We start from the raw sequence: 20,063 nt of genomic DNA, 5'->3' as shown, positions 1-20,063 counted from the left end.
CCAATTATTATTATTAAATTATTACTATTATTTATTTATTTATTTTATTGTGATTACTTATGGAGTTTATTGTGAATAAATTGTGAACAAAAAGTTTTAGCAACTGTTATGTAAAGAAAAGGGGTAGGATTAAATAAGCTCTGCTTCTTCCTACTCCTTTTCGAACATGTTAAAAAGAGAAACTGGAAATTGTGATGTATCATGTTGTATGCTTGCATGTTCGAAATAAACTCAAAACTCAAACTCAAACTCAAGACTTTCAGTAGTTTGACAAGATAATAGCAGCTGAGGTCCAAGGGCTGCACATTATAAAGCATTGCCCAAAGATCTTAGCCACCATTTACCTCATCATTTTACATTGGAAAATGAAAAATATTAAGCCGTTGAAAGAAGCATATGTCATTCACAGGCAGTGAGCTGCATATGGCACCAAGGAGAAAATTACATCACTTAAATCCACAAAATGAACATTGTAAGGAGTGTGGGTCTGCAGTTTGAGTGTGTATTTATGACCTCTGTAGGTTGTGATGCTGATGCCGTGCTACCCTTGCAGACTTCATTTTGGATGCTATCCAGACCTTGGCATGTACTGTATACTATTGTGCATTATAGCACCTACCTACATGCCTCTGGTTGCAGAAGACACACAAACACACTCAAGTGTCTACAGTGGCTTACAATTAGTTTTGACACTTGGTTGTGAGGTTCAGTGCAAACATTATTCCTCCAGGCTGTACATGGCCGCCGTGTTTGCGTGCATGTCCTCGAGCATGGCAGTGTTGGTGTGCGTGGGCGATGCTTGTTGTGATCCAGGGATTTAATATGCATATGTGTGGGCAGGTGTGAGTTGGCTCATGTGAAGCATAAAGGAGGGGATTGGAGAGACTCGCTGCAGGGCATAGAGGTCAGTCAGCCCTAGTCGCTCATCATTACGGAAACATTGCAGCTCTCTCTCAATGTTGCTGTTGTCTTAAGCTGGGTAAACATGTGTAAAGAAAATCGGGCTGTTTTTATCCCAATTTCGACCAAAGATGGTAAAGGAATAGTGTCTTATAAGATTGTGCTGTGGTCTGAGGTGTGTTAAGAGTGAATTTGTCCCGATAAGTGGCTTCAAAACAGGTCTGGGCCGACAATCTTCATGTCTGTCGGAAAAACTGACAAATGCCGCCAGAGTCATCACTTTGTAAATTGTGTGGTGGTACGGAAAGTTGTTCATTAAGAAGCTGAAAAAAATATTGGGGCTACTTTGTTGAGAAGCTTCTCACTTATTGCCCACTTAGTAGGTTATAAAGTCCATGATCAATCCTTACGTGTTATTTTTTTCACAGCCTTTTTTTTTTTTAATTAGGGATTTTTCTGTCAAAAGTATTTCAAAGATTATCATTCCCTTCACTCGTATGTCTATTTCTATTTTCAAAATGTTTTGGAATTCTTATTTGGAACCTTTCTAAACAATTCATAAAAAACGAAAATAAATATATATATATATATATATATATATATATATATATATATATATATATATATATATATATATATATATATATATATATATATATATATATATATATATATATATATATATATATATATATATATATACTGTATATATATATATATATATATATATATATATATATATATATATATATATATATATATATATATATATATATATATATATATATATATATACTGTATGTATATATATATATATATATATATATATATATATATATATATATATATATATATATATATATATATATATATATATATATATATATATATATATATATATATATATATATATATATATATATTTTATTTTTAACCTGTCCCATCCAGCCACTCAGACATTACATCATACTTGCCAACCTTGAGACCTCCGATACCGGGAGGTGGGGGGTGGGGGGGGGGCGAGGTTAATAGGGGAGTATATTTACAGCTAGAATTCACCAACTCAAGTATTTCATATATATATATATATATATATATATATATATATATATATATATATATATATATATATATATATATATATATATATATATATATATATATATATATATATATATATATATATATATATATATATATATATATGAAATACTTGACTTTCAGTGAATTCTAGCTATATATATATATATATATGTATATATATTTATTTTATTATACATATAAATAAAATAAATACTTGAATTGCAGTGTTCCGGGGGCTATCCAGTAGATGGCAGTATTGTCCTGTTTAACTTCTCCTCCGTTCATGACTCGGCCACCGTGTTCAATGGAGAAGTCTGTTCAACAAAATGTACAGGCAACATAATTACATACCCCTTCCCCTTTGAACTGTCCTGGATGAACTGAAAATCTTGTTTCCATCCGTTTTGGAACTTGCAAACGTATTTCTTCATCTTGCTCGTCGACGGCGTCGCCATGTCTGTAACTTCCTCGTTCTTCTGCTTCGTCTCCTTGTTGTGTGCGCAGTTGTGCACTCTACTCTCTAAAAGCCGTAGATGTTATGACATCATTGGGCAGGCAAGCTGTTTATATTGTGGGAAAGCAGACGTGAGAACAGGCTGTCCCCACTCAGGTCCGCATTGAGCTGGAGGGGGCGTGGCCTCCAGCTCCGGCTGAATACCGGGAGTTTGTCGGGAGAAAATTTCTGCCGGGAGGTTATCGGGAGAAGCGCTGAATACCGGGAGTCTCCCGCTAAAAACGGGAGGGTTGGCAAGTATGCATTACATACTTACTTTGGAAAAGAGAAGTGTTGGATCCTCCCCTTTTCCTATCTTTGTATTTGACTTTATTAAATGTTTAGGTAGAATTTTATTGTTACGTGTACAGGGGAAGAAGACGGCACAGACACAGGTACGTCGATTTAGCTTTGGTTTATTTATATATATACACAATATGTTTAAACTCATCCAAATGTGTGTGTGGTGTACGACTATGTGTAGAGATTAGCTGTAGTGTGTTACCGGGAGTGTTGAGCGAGGTGCAGAAGCCCAAGAGGGCAAGACAAGGTCCGTGAGCAAGCGTGAGGTCGAGGGCAGGAGAGAGGCGTCAAAGTCTGTGTCCAGGCGATAGGTAGAGAGCCAAAAGGCAGCCAGGGAACCAGGGGGGATATGGGGAGACGAGACACAGCTTGTAACGCGGGAACGGAGGAAATGCTGCTGGAACGACAAGGGACACGAGACAAAATGAACACGGCAGGGGAGAAAACACAGTGAGAGAGATCATAGAGCTTGATACGAGTTTGGCTTACTGTACGAAACAGGAAACTACGTTCTGGCCCGGAACGCAGGTTTGCACTGGCTTAAGAAGGCGAGGAAGCTTATCAGCGACAGGTGTGTAGAGAGCTGATTGATCCGATTGAATGCAGCCGCTTATTGCAGCTGGAGTGGCGCGCGCCGGCGCGCTCTTGGAGGTGCGCCCAGATGAATGCGCCCAGTCGTGACATTTATCATAGCTGTTAATCTATTTTATGGAAGAATATTGTTAATCATAAAACTGGCACCCAATGTTAATAACATTTATTGATTTGATAATTATAAATATGAATCGAGAATCGTTTTAAATCAAGAATCAACTCTGAATCAAATCATTACCCCTAAGAATCGAATCAGATCGAATAGTGTGGTGCCCAAAGATTCACAGCCTTAGTTGCTATGTTTCTTCTTCTTCGATTGTGTTGGATCACATTAATTCACACAAGATTTGGGCCTTGGAGGAGTCTGGCTCAGTGGTGGTACGGAATCATTATGTGTGTGATGGGCTGTTTTGATATACAGTTGCACATTACACACACACACTATTTTTTAATCCTAATGTGAGCAGTCTGTTACAGATTAAAAAAACCTTCAGATTTAAATAATATTTGCCTTCGGGTCTTAATGGTACTAAGTGGTATTGGATTTGTTAAAACTTGGTTATTAGATTTTTATTGTGTGTATAAGTACGTTTTGTGTAGATTCAACAATATTGTGATAGTAATAATATTCGTGATAAATTTGGTCACAATAACCATGATATAAAATGTCCATATAGTTACATCCCTAGTGTGTACCATGTTTAAGACATGCAAAAATCATTTGTTTTCTTCTTTTCTCTTTCTCAAATTGCTTGGAAGAAATACAATTGCAACAGTGCCAGTTGAGTGTTTGATGTGCTTTGGGGTGTCTTTAATATTTTACAAGAATAGACTGGTTTTATTAGTTTTATCAATCATATGAAGATTATTGGTTGTTTACATAGGAAGTCATGAGCTTATACCTTAAGTCCTGTTTGATTAAAATTCTTCTGTTCTCCTGCCTACAATCCAGCATGGCTGAAAGCATGTATGTAAACAATCTGTCAAACATTCATCATGCTGTATCTCATGGGATGTTTTATGTTTATTTCATTTCCTAAAAATACACATTAAAGTTGTTTTCTTGCCTACTTCATTGACAGTTTCATCACAACATTAAGTTTTTCTTTGACCATTCAATTAGCAATATTTTATTATTGTTGTTGCCATGTTCAGCGGTGTGAAACAACACTGCGTCTCTCACGGTATTATTTAAAACAGACTGTGCTTTTCCTACAATAACAGACAATGAAGCAGGAGCAGCCTCTTAGCTATCACAGTCGTTTATGATTCCCACCACACTTTACTTGGCCACACCCTCTGCACAATGTGCCATGTCATGGCCAGCATGTTACAATCTCTCCTCTCTGCTCTGTTGTGTCCCTCTGACATCCTCTCTCATCCCTTTCACTTTCCATTTGCTCCCTCCTGACCTCCTATGCTCCTTTATCTCTCCTCACAGTGTGCACTGAACAGAGGATTCATTTTGGATTATTATGTTTGCCATTAGGCATGGCCGGCAGGTAAATTGCCTTCATCCACAAGGGACTCTGTCGTCATGACCACACCCATGCTGCATTTGCATCTTCCACAAGAAACATGAGCCTGTTTATCTTTTTAAAAAGCTGCATGGTTTGAGTTTCTGCTCAAGTCTTCCCTTTTCAGTATGCCCAGATTGCAACCACAAAGGTGTCAGTGAAGTTCAGACCCACTTTTAAAAGCTACTGTATGTGACCTCCTTTGTTTTGTTTGTTCTTCTCAGGGCCGCTGCACACGGGAGAACTGCAAGTACCTACACCCGCCTGCCCACCTGAAGACCCAACTAGAGATCAACGGGCGTAATAACCTGATCCAGCAGAAGACAGCAGCCGCCATGTTGGCTCATCAGATGCAGTTTATGATTCCTGGCACCACCATGCAACCGGTGGTCAGTGCTACTTACAAAATATCGTACTTCCTGCTCAGCTTTTCAATTGTCTCTCAGATCTCATTTAACTATTCTAACTTCCTTACATGTTGACCATATGTTTCATGACTGTCTCTCACATTCTAAACTATAACACTGTCCATCAGGAGACGTGTAAGTCGAGAAACTGTCTTTCCTTTGTTGCAGACCTTTCCAGTTAGTCAAGCCCTGGGCTCCAGCGCGGGTTTGAGCTACACACCATACCTGACTCCCATGTCGCACAGCATGGGCCTGGTGCCCACAGACATCTTGCCCAGCACCCCAGTGATCGTCCCAGGCAGTCCTCCTGTGTCGATGTCTACAAGCTCCTCTGCCAACCAGAAACTGCTGCGAACAGACAAGCTGGAGGTGACCCATCCCGACATTCCTTACCTTTTAGAAGGGACAGGCTTGATCAAAACAATAGCGGTGCAGTCACACTGCTTTTTGACTATGGTTGAAAATTCATGGCAAACAAGAAGATACCATGGAGTATGTACTGCCCAACCACACATGACTGCTGTAAAACCATTTTGCTTTTAAAAAGGTTTATGATTAGGTTGACACACGTTGTACAGTAGTGTAGAACTGCACTGCTGCTGTTTCTAATATTTCCACTCTCATGTAGTACTCTCATACAGTAAGTACTTATCAGGGACAAGAGTGTGCACTCAACAGTACAAATGACAGCAAAAAAATCATATTAGGTCAGTACAATGGTGGTCGGTTAGAACAAATCCAATGTCAACCAAGCCAATAAGGCAAATTAGTCATAAGTTACAAATAGTCCAGCCATACACCACAGTATTCCTTCCTTTTTGTACCAGCTTATCTTTGCAACACGCGCAAGAATTTGACTGAATAACGAAGAAAGGGGGAAAAGGCCACACCCATTTCAAATGGTAAATCCAGTTTTTGTTCTTCTTTCCCAGCGTCTTCCCGGCCAAACTTTTCCCTATTTTTGATTGTTTTTGCCTTTGATGAAAAAGAAAATCCTCACCAGTATGATCAGGTCGGCTCAACTTAAACCTTTCAGTTCAATACAACCAGTACAATTCAATCATATCAACAACGCAAGAGATGAAAAAAACCGAGGAGCCATCACTTCCAAAAATGTTAAACCTTGTCTAAATATTTTAAAGAACCTAACCTAAAGAAGATCAAACAGGCAGGTTACAGACTCTGATCCTTTTTGTAAGATTTTTTAAATCAAGGAAAAAATTACGTGAGCCAGCATAAAAAATGTCTCTCAGCGCCATAAAGGAGCCCGGAACTGTGTTTTTTTCTTCATATATGCAATAAAAAGGGGGTCTTCACCTGGAACCTATGTATTTGTCTGTGGATAGCTCACTTGTTAGTGTTACAAAGGACATGATATCGGGCCCAAGTTAGGGCATGCATGCATTTTCTTTTATTATTTAACGGGGGGGGAAAAAATGTCCCTGGAAATGTCCTATATTTTGAAATGCAAATGTTGACAGGTATGCACATGACCTACATTAGGGCAGGGAGAGAAATAGGACCTGAATATGTATAAACCTATCATGTCCTATGTCTCGATAAGGCGTGGGATCTCATTAGATTATGCGGGTCCTTATGTTGTGGATGATGGGGATTGTTTACAGAAACTTTGCACACATATTGATTATAGTCCAGTCTGTATATAGTTGTTTTAACACCAACAGCAATTTTTTATATGATATTATACAATATTATTATAATTATTTATTAAGTAGAGAAACATCTGTGATTAATTTAAACACAGTCAGCCTAATCAAATGCCTGCATTGCCGTCAGGCAGATGTTACAGATCTTCAGTAAGTCATCTTTCTTATTTAATTATTTGACCTTGTTTCTAAAATATAATGTATTTAAAATGTGAAGGTTATGAGATTACACCAACGCTCCAGCATGCAACGCTGAATGAGAAGATCTTGTTAATTATGAAACGAAGGGGAGTGTTTTACTGTACCTCCTCTAAATTTATAAAGATAAACAATTGTTATCTCCACAAGAGCTGGAGGTGATGCATAGGTGTGTTTGTCTTCACAAGTGCTATCACTTAGCAACTGAATGAAGCTCACTAATGAAACAGCATCCCTCAGAGACACGTATGCACTCCCACACAGAGCGTGCGTGAACATGCTGCGCGTGGATCTGTGCAGATGACCTGCATGTGTGTATTTGTGAGTCTGCTCGATTGTGTGTAACGGATGCCAGAGTTTGCGTGAAAAGAATATCCCCTGTGATTATACAATAGTCAGGCCTCAACCCGGTCATTATGTTTTATGTATAGTTTCTGTTCTTGCAATTTAAAGCAAAATAATAAGGCAAACACATGTCTTTCTATGCAAGGCATCTAGTACATTTAAAACACATTATGCCTGCATAAATCAGATATAATGTATTTACCCTTTGTTCTGTTCTGTCATTCCTTGTGTCTTTCCATCTGTGTTCGATTGCAGGTTTGTCGTGAATTCCAGCGGGGCAACTGCGCCCGTGGCGAGACCGACTGCCGCTTCGCCCACCCAAGCGACAGCCCCATGATCGACACCAGTGACAACACAGTCACCGTCTGCATGGACTATATCAAGAGTCGTTGCTCCCGCGAGAAGTGCAAGTACTTCCACCCACCGGGGCACTTGCAGGCCAAAATCAAGGCTGCCCAACACCAGGCCAACCAGACAGCAGTCGCCGCACAAGCCGCCGCCACGACAGCTGCGATGGTGAGAGCATAACACTACATTGGCCTATATACAATATTGTTGACAATTTGTAGCACCTATAATAGAGCGTATCTTTTAATTTGCAAGATTAAAATATATAATACCTGTATACAATACTGTGCAACAGTCCAACACTATATTTGTTGTTTAAATTCACTTTTTCACTAGTCGTTTTGAAATCTAATCCAGCAGAAAAGCGTAGGACGGATTCAGTTTGCATTATAATAAAATAAAAATATACAAAATGGATTTTCACAAATGTTAGCGTTATGGATGGGAATTGATTTAAACATTTTTTGATTCCATTTTCAATTCTGCTTAACAATTCGGTTCTTTTATCGATTCTCTTATCGAGCATCAACTTTAATATGAGTGTACTAACCTAACAGTGTGGTCTTAAAGGGAAAACTGCACTTTTTTGGGACTTTTGCCCATTGTTCACAATCATTATGAAAAACATGACGACGGATGTATTTTTTTTAATGCATTGTAACTCGTAAATAAGCATAGATAAAAGTCCGCTTACAGGGTAGCCAACAGGAAGTCCTCTATTCCGTCCATAAAACCCAATAAAAAAACATCCAAAAAGCGCCAACAATACTCCATTTACATTTCGTGACTTGAATAATAACCAAGTATTAGTGATATTGTTATTATAAGCGCTAACGCAGACAAACTACTTATAGTTGACATGATCGACTGATGATCTGCTTCGTCGTTTCCTTGCTCGTAAAGCTTTATTCTCGATCATAAATCATGCCTCTCACCTGGAGAGTAGAACGAGGCCATATTCCGACAAGTTGGTATACTAACAGCCGATTTAGACCCGGGAATGGCGAGAACGACACGAAAAGTTGCTTGGTTCTACTCCACTTTTCTTTGCAATGATTATGAGTCGTTCTTCATCTAAATGGGAATATATGAACATTCTAGCAGTCGGCATCATGATGACAGCAGACATGGTACACTAAGTGATGTTTTATTATGTTTGTTGGCTCTCATAAAGTCTGCAGTGAGCAGTAATCAGCGATGTAGTTAAAATGAAATAAAAATTGTGATGCGTTTTTTAAATTAATGCGCCACGTATGCTTAAAATGAGCAGAATACGTAAATATTCCATGTTATTATAAATGTGCCTATTGCTACATTACATATATATTTACATCATGTATATAAAACCTTAATGACGATGTTTGGATGCTTTTTAAGGGCTTTATAGGCAGTTCAGAGCAACGTTCATAAGCTCCATTGTAAGCGGACTTTTAAATGCATTTATTTACTATTCAGATTGCATTAAAAAGAAAAAAACATCTGTCGTCGTGTCTTTCATAATGATTGTGAACGATAGGATTTTTTTTTTTTTAAGTGTAGTTCCCCTTCAAGAGGTACCCTCTATAGGGTGCCAGGGTCAGAGGTTCTCCAGAGAAACACTTTGGGAAAATAATCATAATAATAAAACTAATATTGTACTATAGAAATAAACACAATTTTGAATAAAATGATTATTTTTTAAATAATATATGAGCTGTCCACTGTATGTAAATCTTTGTCAGCCAGTGACAAATACAAGAAATTCAAGTCCAATAGAACTGTGCATTGCACAATTCTGCAACCATCATTTATGAAAATGAATTATTATTTTGTATAACTATAAGCATATCTGTTTCTTCAGGAAGGATACACGACTAGTTATGGCGACTCCACTTTAGAGAACACTTCACGTCTACAGTTAATAATTGCATGTTTTAAACTGAGGCGCGAACATAATAGGCGGTATTAGTCAGTTAGTTAATTAGTGAGTGAGTGAGTTGGTTAGTTACCTGCAGTGCCTTCTCGGACGAGATCCAAAAAGCACCATGCATTCAAAGCTATCACATGCTCTATGTGCTAATGTTTATAGTAGTATATGCTCTCTTTGAAGAAATTTGCAAGTATTGTAAGTTGTCATCCTTTTCTGCGAAAAAAATCTCCAGCGTTTGTGCCACATTGTGCGTGCGTGCAGGAGTCATTAAGGGAATCGTTAACTAAACTGGCAAATGATTCCCAGAAATCGAAACACTCTTAGCCGGTTCTCAACAAGAGCCAGTTTTCAATTCCCATCCCTAGTTAGAGTAGAGCGGTGGTGGTGCTTGTGCCAAGAAGGAAGTACCCAATACACTTCAGTGTGGATACATGAGTTAATTGTTTCACAACAAAATAATCATCCACCTCCCGGGTTAATAATGCTATACCGTCTGTCTGTTTGCCAACCTCCATAAACTAGGATTTAGTGTAGTAATTAACTAATAACTCAACGCGTGTGACACTCCATGATTTATTGTTTTACTTGTGAGCATATCAGTTTCTACTGAGGGATGGTACCGTGTGTACTAATTATAGTATTGCTAAAACAACAAATAAGAGACTTTTGCACAGTGCTGCATATGGCAACACTCACACAAAAATGCACAACCTCATTGAACTACAATATCTCAATTGAACACACACGTACGCTGCTTGTTATCACACCCCCACAGTAACATAAAATGTGGAGCCCTGCTTTATTATTACGGTATCAAGCACCTGCTGGATCATTCCAGTTGGATCCAGTGTGCAGTTCACTAACAATGCTCCTCGCAAAGTGAGGCCTTTTTTCAATGATACTGCACAAACAATCTTTTATTATCAGAGCACTGTCAGTGTGCACTGCCCTTGGTTCAGACAAACACAATGTTATTTAGTGTGCACCCCCCATGTCCCCCACCTTGCTGTCTATGAGTGGCCAGTGCAGCTCTCTACAGATCAGTGCTAATTAAATCAAGGGTGGATGAGAAAGTCACATCACATCCCCCAACAGGCTAAGAGACAGGTGGAAATTCAGACAGGATGCCGGGTGGACTTGGCTGCGTGTCTCGGAAGTGACCCCGCCCTCCACCAGCTTCTGAGCTCCTTCTCTTAAAGGCTCCTGTTAGCTGCTGCGCTTGCCCACCTTGCACCACACCTGCCTTGCTGTCTCTCCGTGGCACCAATGTGTGTTATGTATCGCACATAGCTCACCGGCCATCGCCATCGCTGCTTTGCCTTGTTTGTCCTCCAAAAGTGAATATTGTGCTGGGCCCATGAGTAACAGCTGGGACACTGCAAGGAATCCAAATATTTATGAGGCCACTTGGGGCAAATTGTTGACCCCTTTGTGCAATCTTCTGACGGTTGCACAGTCCCCAAGCTCATTAAATTCCCCATTTGCCACACGATAACTTGTCAAGCAAGACTCAGTTCATCCTCCTTTAGGATTCTCCTCACACTATGTGGTCCTCACACACCTCATCTTATTGACTATATGACCTAATTTCATATTTACCAGCAGCAGTTACAAGCGTTGCTGGAGAGGCAAGGAGGTTAACCTTGGGAGAATGAGTTGTTTAGTCAGCACCTTTAATCCAATTTTCTTGGAGCCCTTTGCCCAAGCTTAAGTACAGCCCCCTAACACCATTATTGCTTCATTGTTGTAAAAATCATTATCCATAATTCACGAGACTGTCTGTCAGTGGTGTTGTCCAACTGTCCCACATCATGTGTTGCTTTCCATCACAGAATGGCAAGGCCCCTCTCCATTCTCATCTCACTGCAGCCGTCATCCTCCATCTCCAACTAACCGCAGTGTTTGTTCACGCCGCAGCGTATCAGCAATGCATTGTTGCTCTGTCATGCCCTTTGCACACAACACGCCTAGGAAGTCCACACACGTGAAGCAAAAAGCCCACACGTACCCCACGGGACCTTTTGAGTTACGTCCCTCTCAACCATGTCATCATCGCATGGACGACACTGTGTGTTACTACTTTATAGAGCTGTGAAATATTGTGATACTGCAGCCCAGATATGTATCATATCTTGGAGAATAAACAGCGCTCCACATTGAGTTATTGAACCTGATCACACAGTCACGTACATGTTGCAGGATGACTTAAACAATCTCACATCCAATTTTGATAGGAGCTCATAGTTCAGTCTACAATTTATCTTCTCATTTATCTTCCGTTTATCTTGATGCATTTTGTTGTTGTAAAAGTTTTAGTCAGCCTTGCTACTAAATTCTTTCTCAGTAGTTATGACAGACAAGTCTGGCTTTATGTAGATATTTAATATAGATGCTTTTTACTCATTCAAAAAGTAGCAAATGTTTAAATTAAACAAATTAGTTTTTTTGTTTATGTGCATGCCTATTGTTTTGTATGTGGTATACTTGCATTCAGATTATTTTTGTTTTTTTCCTTCTCACCTATCCACAATGCAATGCTGTCCCCCATGATGCACCTCTGCTTGCTGTTACCTGTATGTTAATACGCTTGAATCCCATTGGCCCACTGCCATCATGTGCTCGCTGCCTGCTAATTAAAGACTCAGTCGACTGCCAAAGCAATGAAGCGACCCCTCGAGGCAACTGTAGAACTGGTACTTTGACCTTTCACCTTTTGCTTTGCATGTAGCTTCTTTAATCGTACTGTAGCCACTCACAAAGTTTAAGTTGGCTCTTTTGCTTTTGTGAAATGCTGTAATGCACTTTGATGTTTAATTGTTGTTTAAATTCTTTCTGAAAAGTAATTGTAAAATATTTTTTTAAGAATGTTAAATGTTTTGCTAGGATGTAGTTTGTCTTTCTTCAGTTTTGACTGTTTGTGCTGAGCATAGTCAAATAGTAGATTCTCAAATATCAATGTGACTTGCCTAAGTGTGAACCCACTGTGCTTCTCTTGTGTGTGCATGTCTTTTCGGTGAGAAGGCGTTTCCTCACAGCGTCCTTCAGCCGCTACCAAAGAGACCGGCACTGGAGAAGAGCAACGGTGCCAGCTCCCTGTTCAACCCCAGCTTCTTGCACTACCAGCAGGCCCTGGCCAGCGCTCAGCTCCAGCAGCCAGCTTTCTTTCCCACAGGTAGGAGGTGCTTGCCGCCCACACGCAAGGCACACTGGTGAGGCCAGATCACTATAAGTCATCTGTGCTAACCTTTGTAGCCCCTCATGACCATTAGTCACATATGGTTTGAAGTAATGGGACACACAGCCAAAGAAGGTCAAACTGAAAGAAAACATTTGGTCTACAGGATTTTGGAGTGTGTGGGAATGTATGTCTAACCACCAAGAAGGACATGGTGAGGTCCGAGGTCATTACTGTCAAGAAGGCCCTGGCTTACAGAAATTAAAGGAAAAAGGGCCTTACCCAAAGAATAGTCCACAATGAATTTAGATTGAGGGGTAACTAAGAGCTTAGTAATACTTATTGAATAAAGAAGTGTGTCCCAAGACTTAAGTCCATATAGTGTATGTCTGTTGTACTGTAACATGAATAAGTGATGGATATATGAGTTTTTATGGACCATTCCACAGAATGTTCAACTCTAACTCTGATAATACACATTGAATCACTAAAAATGTGTATCGTGCCATCTCAGGCAACATATTTTTATTGTTGGGCAAGGTTCCTAAACTGACTCATTGTGAGGGACAGGACTTTAAAAAAATGGTAGTTTGTTTTCAGCGCAGAATTAGCACAATACATAGATATAGCCATATGCATTTATGCTAACAGCATGTGGATAGTAAGTAATTTAACAAAAAATTGTGTTTAAGAAATAAACTAATATGGGTGTCCCGATCCAACTTTTTCACCTTTTTCACTTCCGATGTCATATCGCTTGAATATTGGCCGATATTGATTTAGATCTGATGTGATATCAGCACAAATCATATGTACTTTTATTATTTTGTAGTGTTAGAAAAGTATTGATCAAGTGAAATTACTCAAACAGAGAACAATGGTTTGTAGGAAAAACATAAACGTATCTATTATTAACAACTGGGATTGACATATGCTGTCTTTAAGTTAAAGTGGAGTGGTAATTGTTTGTGGCGACAACTTGGGATCATTTAAGCTAAGCTTATGATGCAGAGGAATGACGCGGACAAGTTTGTTACTGTATACTTGATACTCTTCTGCCTTGAAGACTTTGTACCAACTATAATTATTTGTTTGTTCATATTGAAAAGTGTTGTGTTTTAGTCTGCAATATTGTTCTATTAAGGACACATATTACATATGTCTAGCTTATGTGCTATTGTGTGCTTAGCTGTTATGTAACTTCTACTGTAGCTCATAGTAGCCTATATTCCACTATGTTTGCCTTCTGTAAATTAGACCTACTGAACTGCGTGTATTTATTGGAGTACATTTAGATTAAGCCGTGGCAACATAAGCCAGCTTTTATTTGTATTCAATGATATATCAATCAGGTTAACTGGCTACCAACATCCATATCGGATCGGGAGACACCTACAAACAGTTTAGGTAGAGTGAATTTCTCATGGCCTGCAGGAGATCTGAATGCTATATTTCGTGTGTACAGGATAGTTGTAGATCATCTCATTATTTATTTATTTATTAAATATGCAATCGAAACCATGTTCAAGACACATTGCTTAATAAACAAATGAGATTTACATTTAGTTTTATTGTGCATACATCTTATTTCCTTTGGACGCAAATGGCACTGATTCGGTGGAATGGTCATTCATATTCATTATTTAAAATGATGCGCTGACATTGATTTCAAGTATTTCGTGACCCATTCCTGAACATTATAACTCGGGTTCTGTCTTTCAAACACAACACTCTTTTTGTTTACCCTTCACTTTGCTGAGGCCCCTTAGGTCAGCTGTGCTAAACTGTGGCAAATGCATTAGCCTGGAGCCCCCTTAATGTGCCATCAAGTTTGTGTCTTAATGCCAGATAGGTCGGGTTTTTCCCAACAAGGCAGCTGGACTTTATCAAGTTGCATGTTATAATTTGTTCAGGAGGACTGCATGTCTGTAAATCACATCATTTTTAAGCTTCTGTTTGGAGTCAAAGCATGTTTTGAATCTTTTTTGTGGTCCTTTCTTTTCTCGTAGACAGATTGGGATAAATTTAGCAAAGATTTTAAAATAACCTCATTCCCTCATATACTGAACAAAAATATAAATGCAACACGTTTGTTTTTGCTCCCACTTTTCATGAGTTGAACTCAAAGATCTAAAACGTTTACAATATACAGAAAATACCTATTCCTCTCAAATATTGTTCACAAATCTGCCTTAACCTGTGTTATTGAGTACTTTTTCTTTGCCAAGATACTACATCCCACCTCACAGGTGTGTCATATCAAGATGCTGATTAAACAGCATGATTATTGTACATTGTGGGCTGGCCTTACATAGCCCACAATAATAGGCCAATCTGAAATGTGCAGTTTTGCTTTATTAGGGGTCTGGGAGGGTCAGAAAAGCAGTCAGTAGCTGGTGTGACCACCATTTGCCTTCGCATAGAGTTGATCAGGTTGTTGATTGTGGCTTGTGGACTGTTGATCCACTCCTCTTCAATGGCTGTACGAAGTTGCTAAATATTGGCAGGAACTGGAACACGCTGTTGTATACGCCGATCCACAGCATCCCAAACATGCTCAATGGGTGACATGTCCAGTGAGTATGCCCGCCATGCAGAGACAAGGAGGTTTTCAGCTTCCAGCAATTGTGTACTGATCTTTGCAACATGGGGCTGTGCATTGTCATGTTGCAACATGGGCCTCAGGATCTCATCATGGTATCACTGTGTATTCAAAATGGCATCAATAAAATGCACTTGTGTTCGTTGTCTATAACACCTGCCCATACCTTAACTCCACCCCAACCTGTGGCCACTCAATTCACAACATCAACAATAGCTAACCGCCCTCCCACACGACACCACACACGCTGTCTGCCATCTGCCCTGAACAGCGAAAACTGGGATTCATCCGTGAAGAGAACACCACTCCAACGTGCCAGATGCAATCGAATGTGAGCATTTGCCCACCCAAGTCGGTTACGACGACGAACTGCAGTCCGGTCAAGACCCCGATGAGGACAAAAGAGCTTGCAGATGATTACCTGAGACGTTTTTTCACAGTTTGTGCAGATATTATTTGTTTATTCAAACCAATTGTTGCAGCAGCTGTCCGGATGGCTGGTCTTAGATGATAACGGAGGTGCACCTGCTGGATGTGGAGGTCCTGGGCAATAATCATGCTGTTTGATCAGCATCTTGATATGCCACACATGTGAAGTGGGATGGATTATCTTGGCAAAGAAGAAATGTTTACTAACACAGATTTAGACAGATTTGTAAACAATATTTGAGAGGAATAGGTCTTTTGTGTATCTAGTAAAAGTTGTAGCTCTTTGCGTTCAACCCATAAAAAAATTGGCGCAAAAACAAAAGTGTTGCGTTTATATTTTTGTTTAGTGTATATTGCTTAATGGCGTAACAATTGATTGCCTTAGGTTAGTAAAATGTGAGGCATTGCTGATTTTAACACCTGTATGGCTGGTCAAGGGAAAATACCCTGCTTGCACCAGTCAATGCTATAACTTATCTAACCTTGTGGCTCACCTCCCTCTCAATTAACCCATATACTGTATTCCCCCTCCTCTTTCTCTTTCTGCATGAACACAACAGGGTCAGTCTTGTGCATGACGCCTGCTAGCAGTCTTGGTAGGTCCTCACCCTCCCTTTTTTGCACTCTCTTACACAGACACACACCACTTCACATGTAATAATTGCTGATCATAATTGCATGTTTTAGAGGAAGAAAATTGATCAATCACAAGACCTATATGGCACTAAAATCTAGGGGTGTCCTGATCTGATATTAGTATTGTGCCGATATCAGCAAAATAAACTTGTGCAAAGCTCAATAGCCATTTAACATTTAACAACCAAATGTCCTCCGATAAGAACGCATGCTTGGTCTTTTCTTGTATTTTAGTGAAGACATTTACAAAAAGGTACACAATGTAGGCTATAGGCTACAATAAATGGCAGCTACTCAACAGCTAAGCACGCAATAGCCCACAAGCTTGCTATACGTAGTAAGTGTCCTTGATTGAACAATATTGCAGTCCAAAACACTATATTTGTCAATATAAACAAGTATCAAATAACTGTAGTTGCATATTACTTACAGATAGAGAGTCTCCAAGGCAAAATCACATTGAAAAGTATCCAGTGTGCATGTGTCAGCATCATGCAATTTACCACGTCATGAGCTTAATATAATAAATTATGGTTGTCACCAAGTGTCTCTAAAAAACAATTACCACTCTAACTTAAGACGCCATAACCACTCCAGACAATTATAATTAATAGGTTAGTGTTTTTACTACGTACCATTGTTCTCTCTATAATCTGATTCATACTGATACTGTATGTATATATATATATATATATATATATATATATATATATATATATATATATATATATATATATATATATATATATATATATATATATATATATATATATATATATATATATATATATATATATATATATATATATATATATATATATATATATATGTATGTATATATATATATATATATATATATATATATATATATATATATATACATATATACATATATATATATATATATATATATATATATGTATATATATATATATATATATATATATATATATACATATATATATATATATATATATATATTTTAATTTTTTTTTTTCCTACCGCTTGTCCCTTTCAGGGTCGCGCGGGGTGCTGGAGCCTATCCCAGCTGCACTCGAGCGGAAGGCAGAGTATATATATATATATATATATATGTATATATATATACATATATTAGGGCTAACGTGATAATAACGCGTTAACTAAAGTATAAGTTGCTTTAACGGCGATAAGTATTTCTTGACTTCTTTTTGACCCTAGGTCAATTTCATAGCGTAAGGAAATGTAATGGCATCCAGTAATTGTTTAGCCACAAGCTCAAAAATAGCTAGCAGAAATGCACAAAGAAAGGGGGACATCATGGAAATCTCAGATCCAAAGCCATGGCAAGTTGTTTTACCGACAAGACAAGACTATACTATCTACAATCGCCGTGAGCTGACATCCTTGGAGCGATTGCTGCTGGCCTGCTTTGCTGCTTGTAGGGAGGAGGAGCTTCACGTCTGCATTTACAGTACATTTAAGTGCATTAATAACATAAAATGTAGATTGTTACTCTAACTATTTAGTAAACTGAAATAAAAGCTCATCAGAAAAAGAAAAAAAAAGCTGTAGAGAGGAAATCTGATGTCACTTTTATCTGAGACTTTCGTCAAACCATGTCAAGACACCTTCTCAAAAAAATCACATACTTCCGGCTTCAAAATAACTACCAAAACAATGAAAAAAATCGTCTTACATTACGATCATGCTTCGTCAAAGATGTTTTGTAATATAATTATGTCATATTTCTACCTAAGTTAATGCTTCATAGCAGATTGCAATTGATTGATTGATTGAAGCTTTTATTAGTAGATTGTTACAGTACATATTCCGTACAATTGACCACTAAATGGTAACACCCGAATAAGTTTTTCAACTTGTTTAAGTCAGGGTCCACGTAAATCAATTCATGGTAAGTGTGTAACATTCTATAACATGTTGTTATTCATAGTCTGCAATTACAGAATGTTTAGCTGGCTGAATATTCCATTGTATTAATGAATTGAGAAGGTGAAAACATTGTCATGCAGAGATATAAATAGCATTAACTTGTACAACATGTAATGTACATCATATTAGAAGCATTTATTTTAAGTAGAAATATCACATTTTGCATTACCAAACATCTTTGACAATCAAACCATGATCGTAACAATTTAGTGTTATTAATGCGTGAAACTGATGTCTAATCATGGAAGTGTAGCTCCTCCCCTCTAAATGAAAGGGCTCCTACAGCAGAAATACAAATTCTGTATTAATACTACAAAATAAAAAAACTGGCAAGACTCCAACGCACTGCAGGTATTTTTTTTTAAACGTGTTCATGTCCTTTTTATGTTGAGCTGTTTAAAAAGCATAATGTTTAAGAAAAAACATTTAATTAAAGCAACTAATTGTTGTAATGTATTTTGGTAATGTAATTTTTACTCTTACAGCCAGACCTGTGTGTTGATTTCACACCTGACGGTTTTGGCTACAACTATGGCCTTCCTCAGAGGTTGTCACATAATGTTGATGTGAGGTGTGTGGTCGTCTGATTTAAACAGCTTTTGTCGGCCATAATGAGTGGCTTCTTCATGAACGATCTTGAAGCCCGGGCCCTCCAAAAAGCACCAGCACACTGCGGCCTCTCCTTATGGAAAAGGTATGTGGATGACGTCTTGGAAATAATGAAAATAGGACATACACTGGAACTCACAGACCACCTCAACATACTGGACAAAACAAACAATATAAAGTTCAGTACTAAGAAGATAAGGACAACACAAAAAACTGTCTGGACCTGAACATAAAACTTGTGGAGGATGGCAGTATAAAAATTCAAATATATTGGAAAACCCACTCACACAGATCAATACCTCCTTTGGACATCAGAACATCCCATAAATCACAAACTCTCAGTCGTAAGAACACTTTTTTAAGGCATCACCCAAGAACAAGACATAAAGGAGGAGAAACAGCACATTACGAAAGAACTAAGAACTTGCAGCTACCCAAAGCGGGCCATAGATACAGGGAAGCAACAAGCTATACAAAAAATTGTCAAGAGATACAAAAATGAAATGGTACAGTAGTTCACCCCATGGACAAAAAAGACCAACAAAACAAATGCAACGTAATATATGAGATACCTTATTTGTCGTGCAACAAACCATATGTGGGAGAAACCGCCAGAGGGTCTAATATCAGGAAGAAGGAGCATATAAAAGAATGTGAAAAAGAAACATCAAAAGCGTGCACACGAGCAACACGGGCAGAACAGGAACAGCTGATGTCTGCCATATCAGACCTCTGCAAGAAGGAGAACCATATTTAGTATGAAGACTGAGCCTTAGCAAGAAGAAAGAGTAATGTGCACACCAACTATTTTTTCCCCAATAATGAGGGGCGTGGCAAATGTGGTAGACAATGCCAATGTCATCGGCACCGAGAGCAAAAAATACCACCGTTGGGTCAGAGAAGCCATCAAGATCCG

The 20,063-nt window shown here is 38.4% G+C and overlaps 1 protein-coding gene across 8 annotated transcripts in view; it reads left to right on the top strand.

Annotated features, from left to right (window-relative positions):
- Positions 1 to 20,063, top strand: part of mbnl2 (muscleblind-like splicing regulator 2) — a 92,979-nt gene that overhangs the window by 54,296 nt on the left and 18,620 nt on the right. For 3 of the 8 annotated variants that reach the window (XM_062060050.1, XM_062060067.1, XM_062060060.1), the window contains exons 3-8: positions 5,115 to 5,279; positions 5,466 to 5,666; positions 7,763 to 8,023; positions 12,404 to 12,457; positions 12,786 to 12,936; positions 16,531 to 16,566. In XM_062060050.1, the coding sequence (XP_061916034.1) occupies positions 5,115 to 5,279; positions 5,466 to 5,666; positions 7,763 to 8,023; positions 12,404 to 12,457; positions 12,786 to 12,936; positions 16,531 to 16,566 (868 nt within the window). Of the gene's footprint in view, positions 1 to 5,114; positions 5,280 to 5,465; positions 5,667 to 7,762; positions 8,024 to 12,403; positions 12,458 to 12,785; positions 12,937 to 16,530; positions 16,567 to 19,134; positions 19,233 to 20,063 lie in introns of all 8 variants that reach the window. The other 5 variants (XM_062060083.1, XM_062060090.1, XR_009827438.1 and 2 more) reach the window with 4 other exon arrangements.

The sequence above is a fragment of the Entelurus aequoreus genome, linkage group LG01 (genome assembly GCF_033978785.1).
Source record: "Entelurus aequoreus isolate RoL-2023_Sb linkage group LG01, RoL_Eaeq_v1.1, whole genome shotgun sequence".
Classification (NCBI taxonomy): Eukaryota; Metazoa; Chordata; class Actinopteri; order Syngnathiformes; family Syngnathidae; genus Entelurus; species Entelurus aequoreus.
This window is presented reverse-complemented; position numbering and strand designations above follow the sequence as displayed.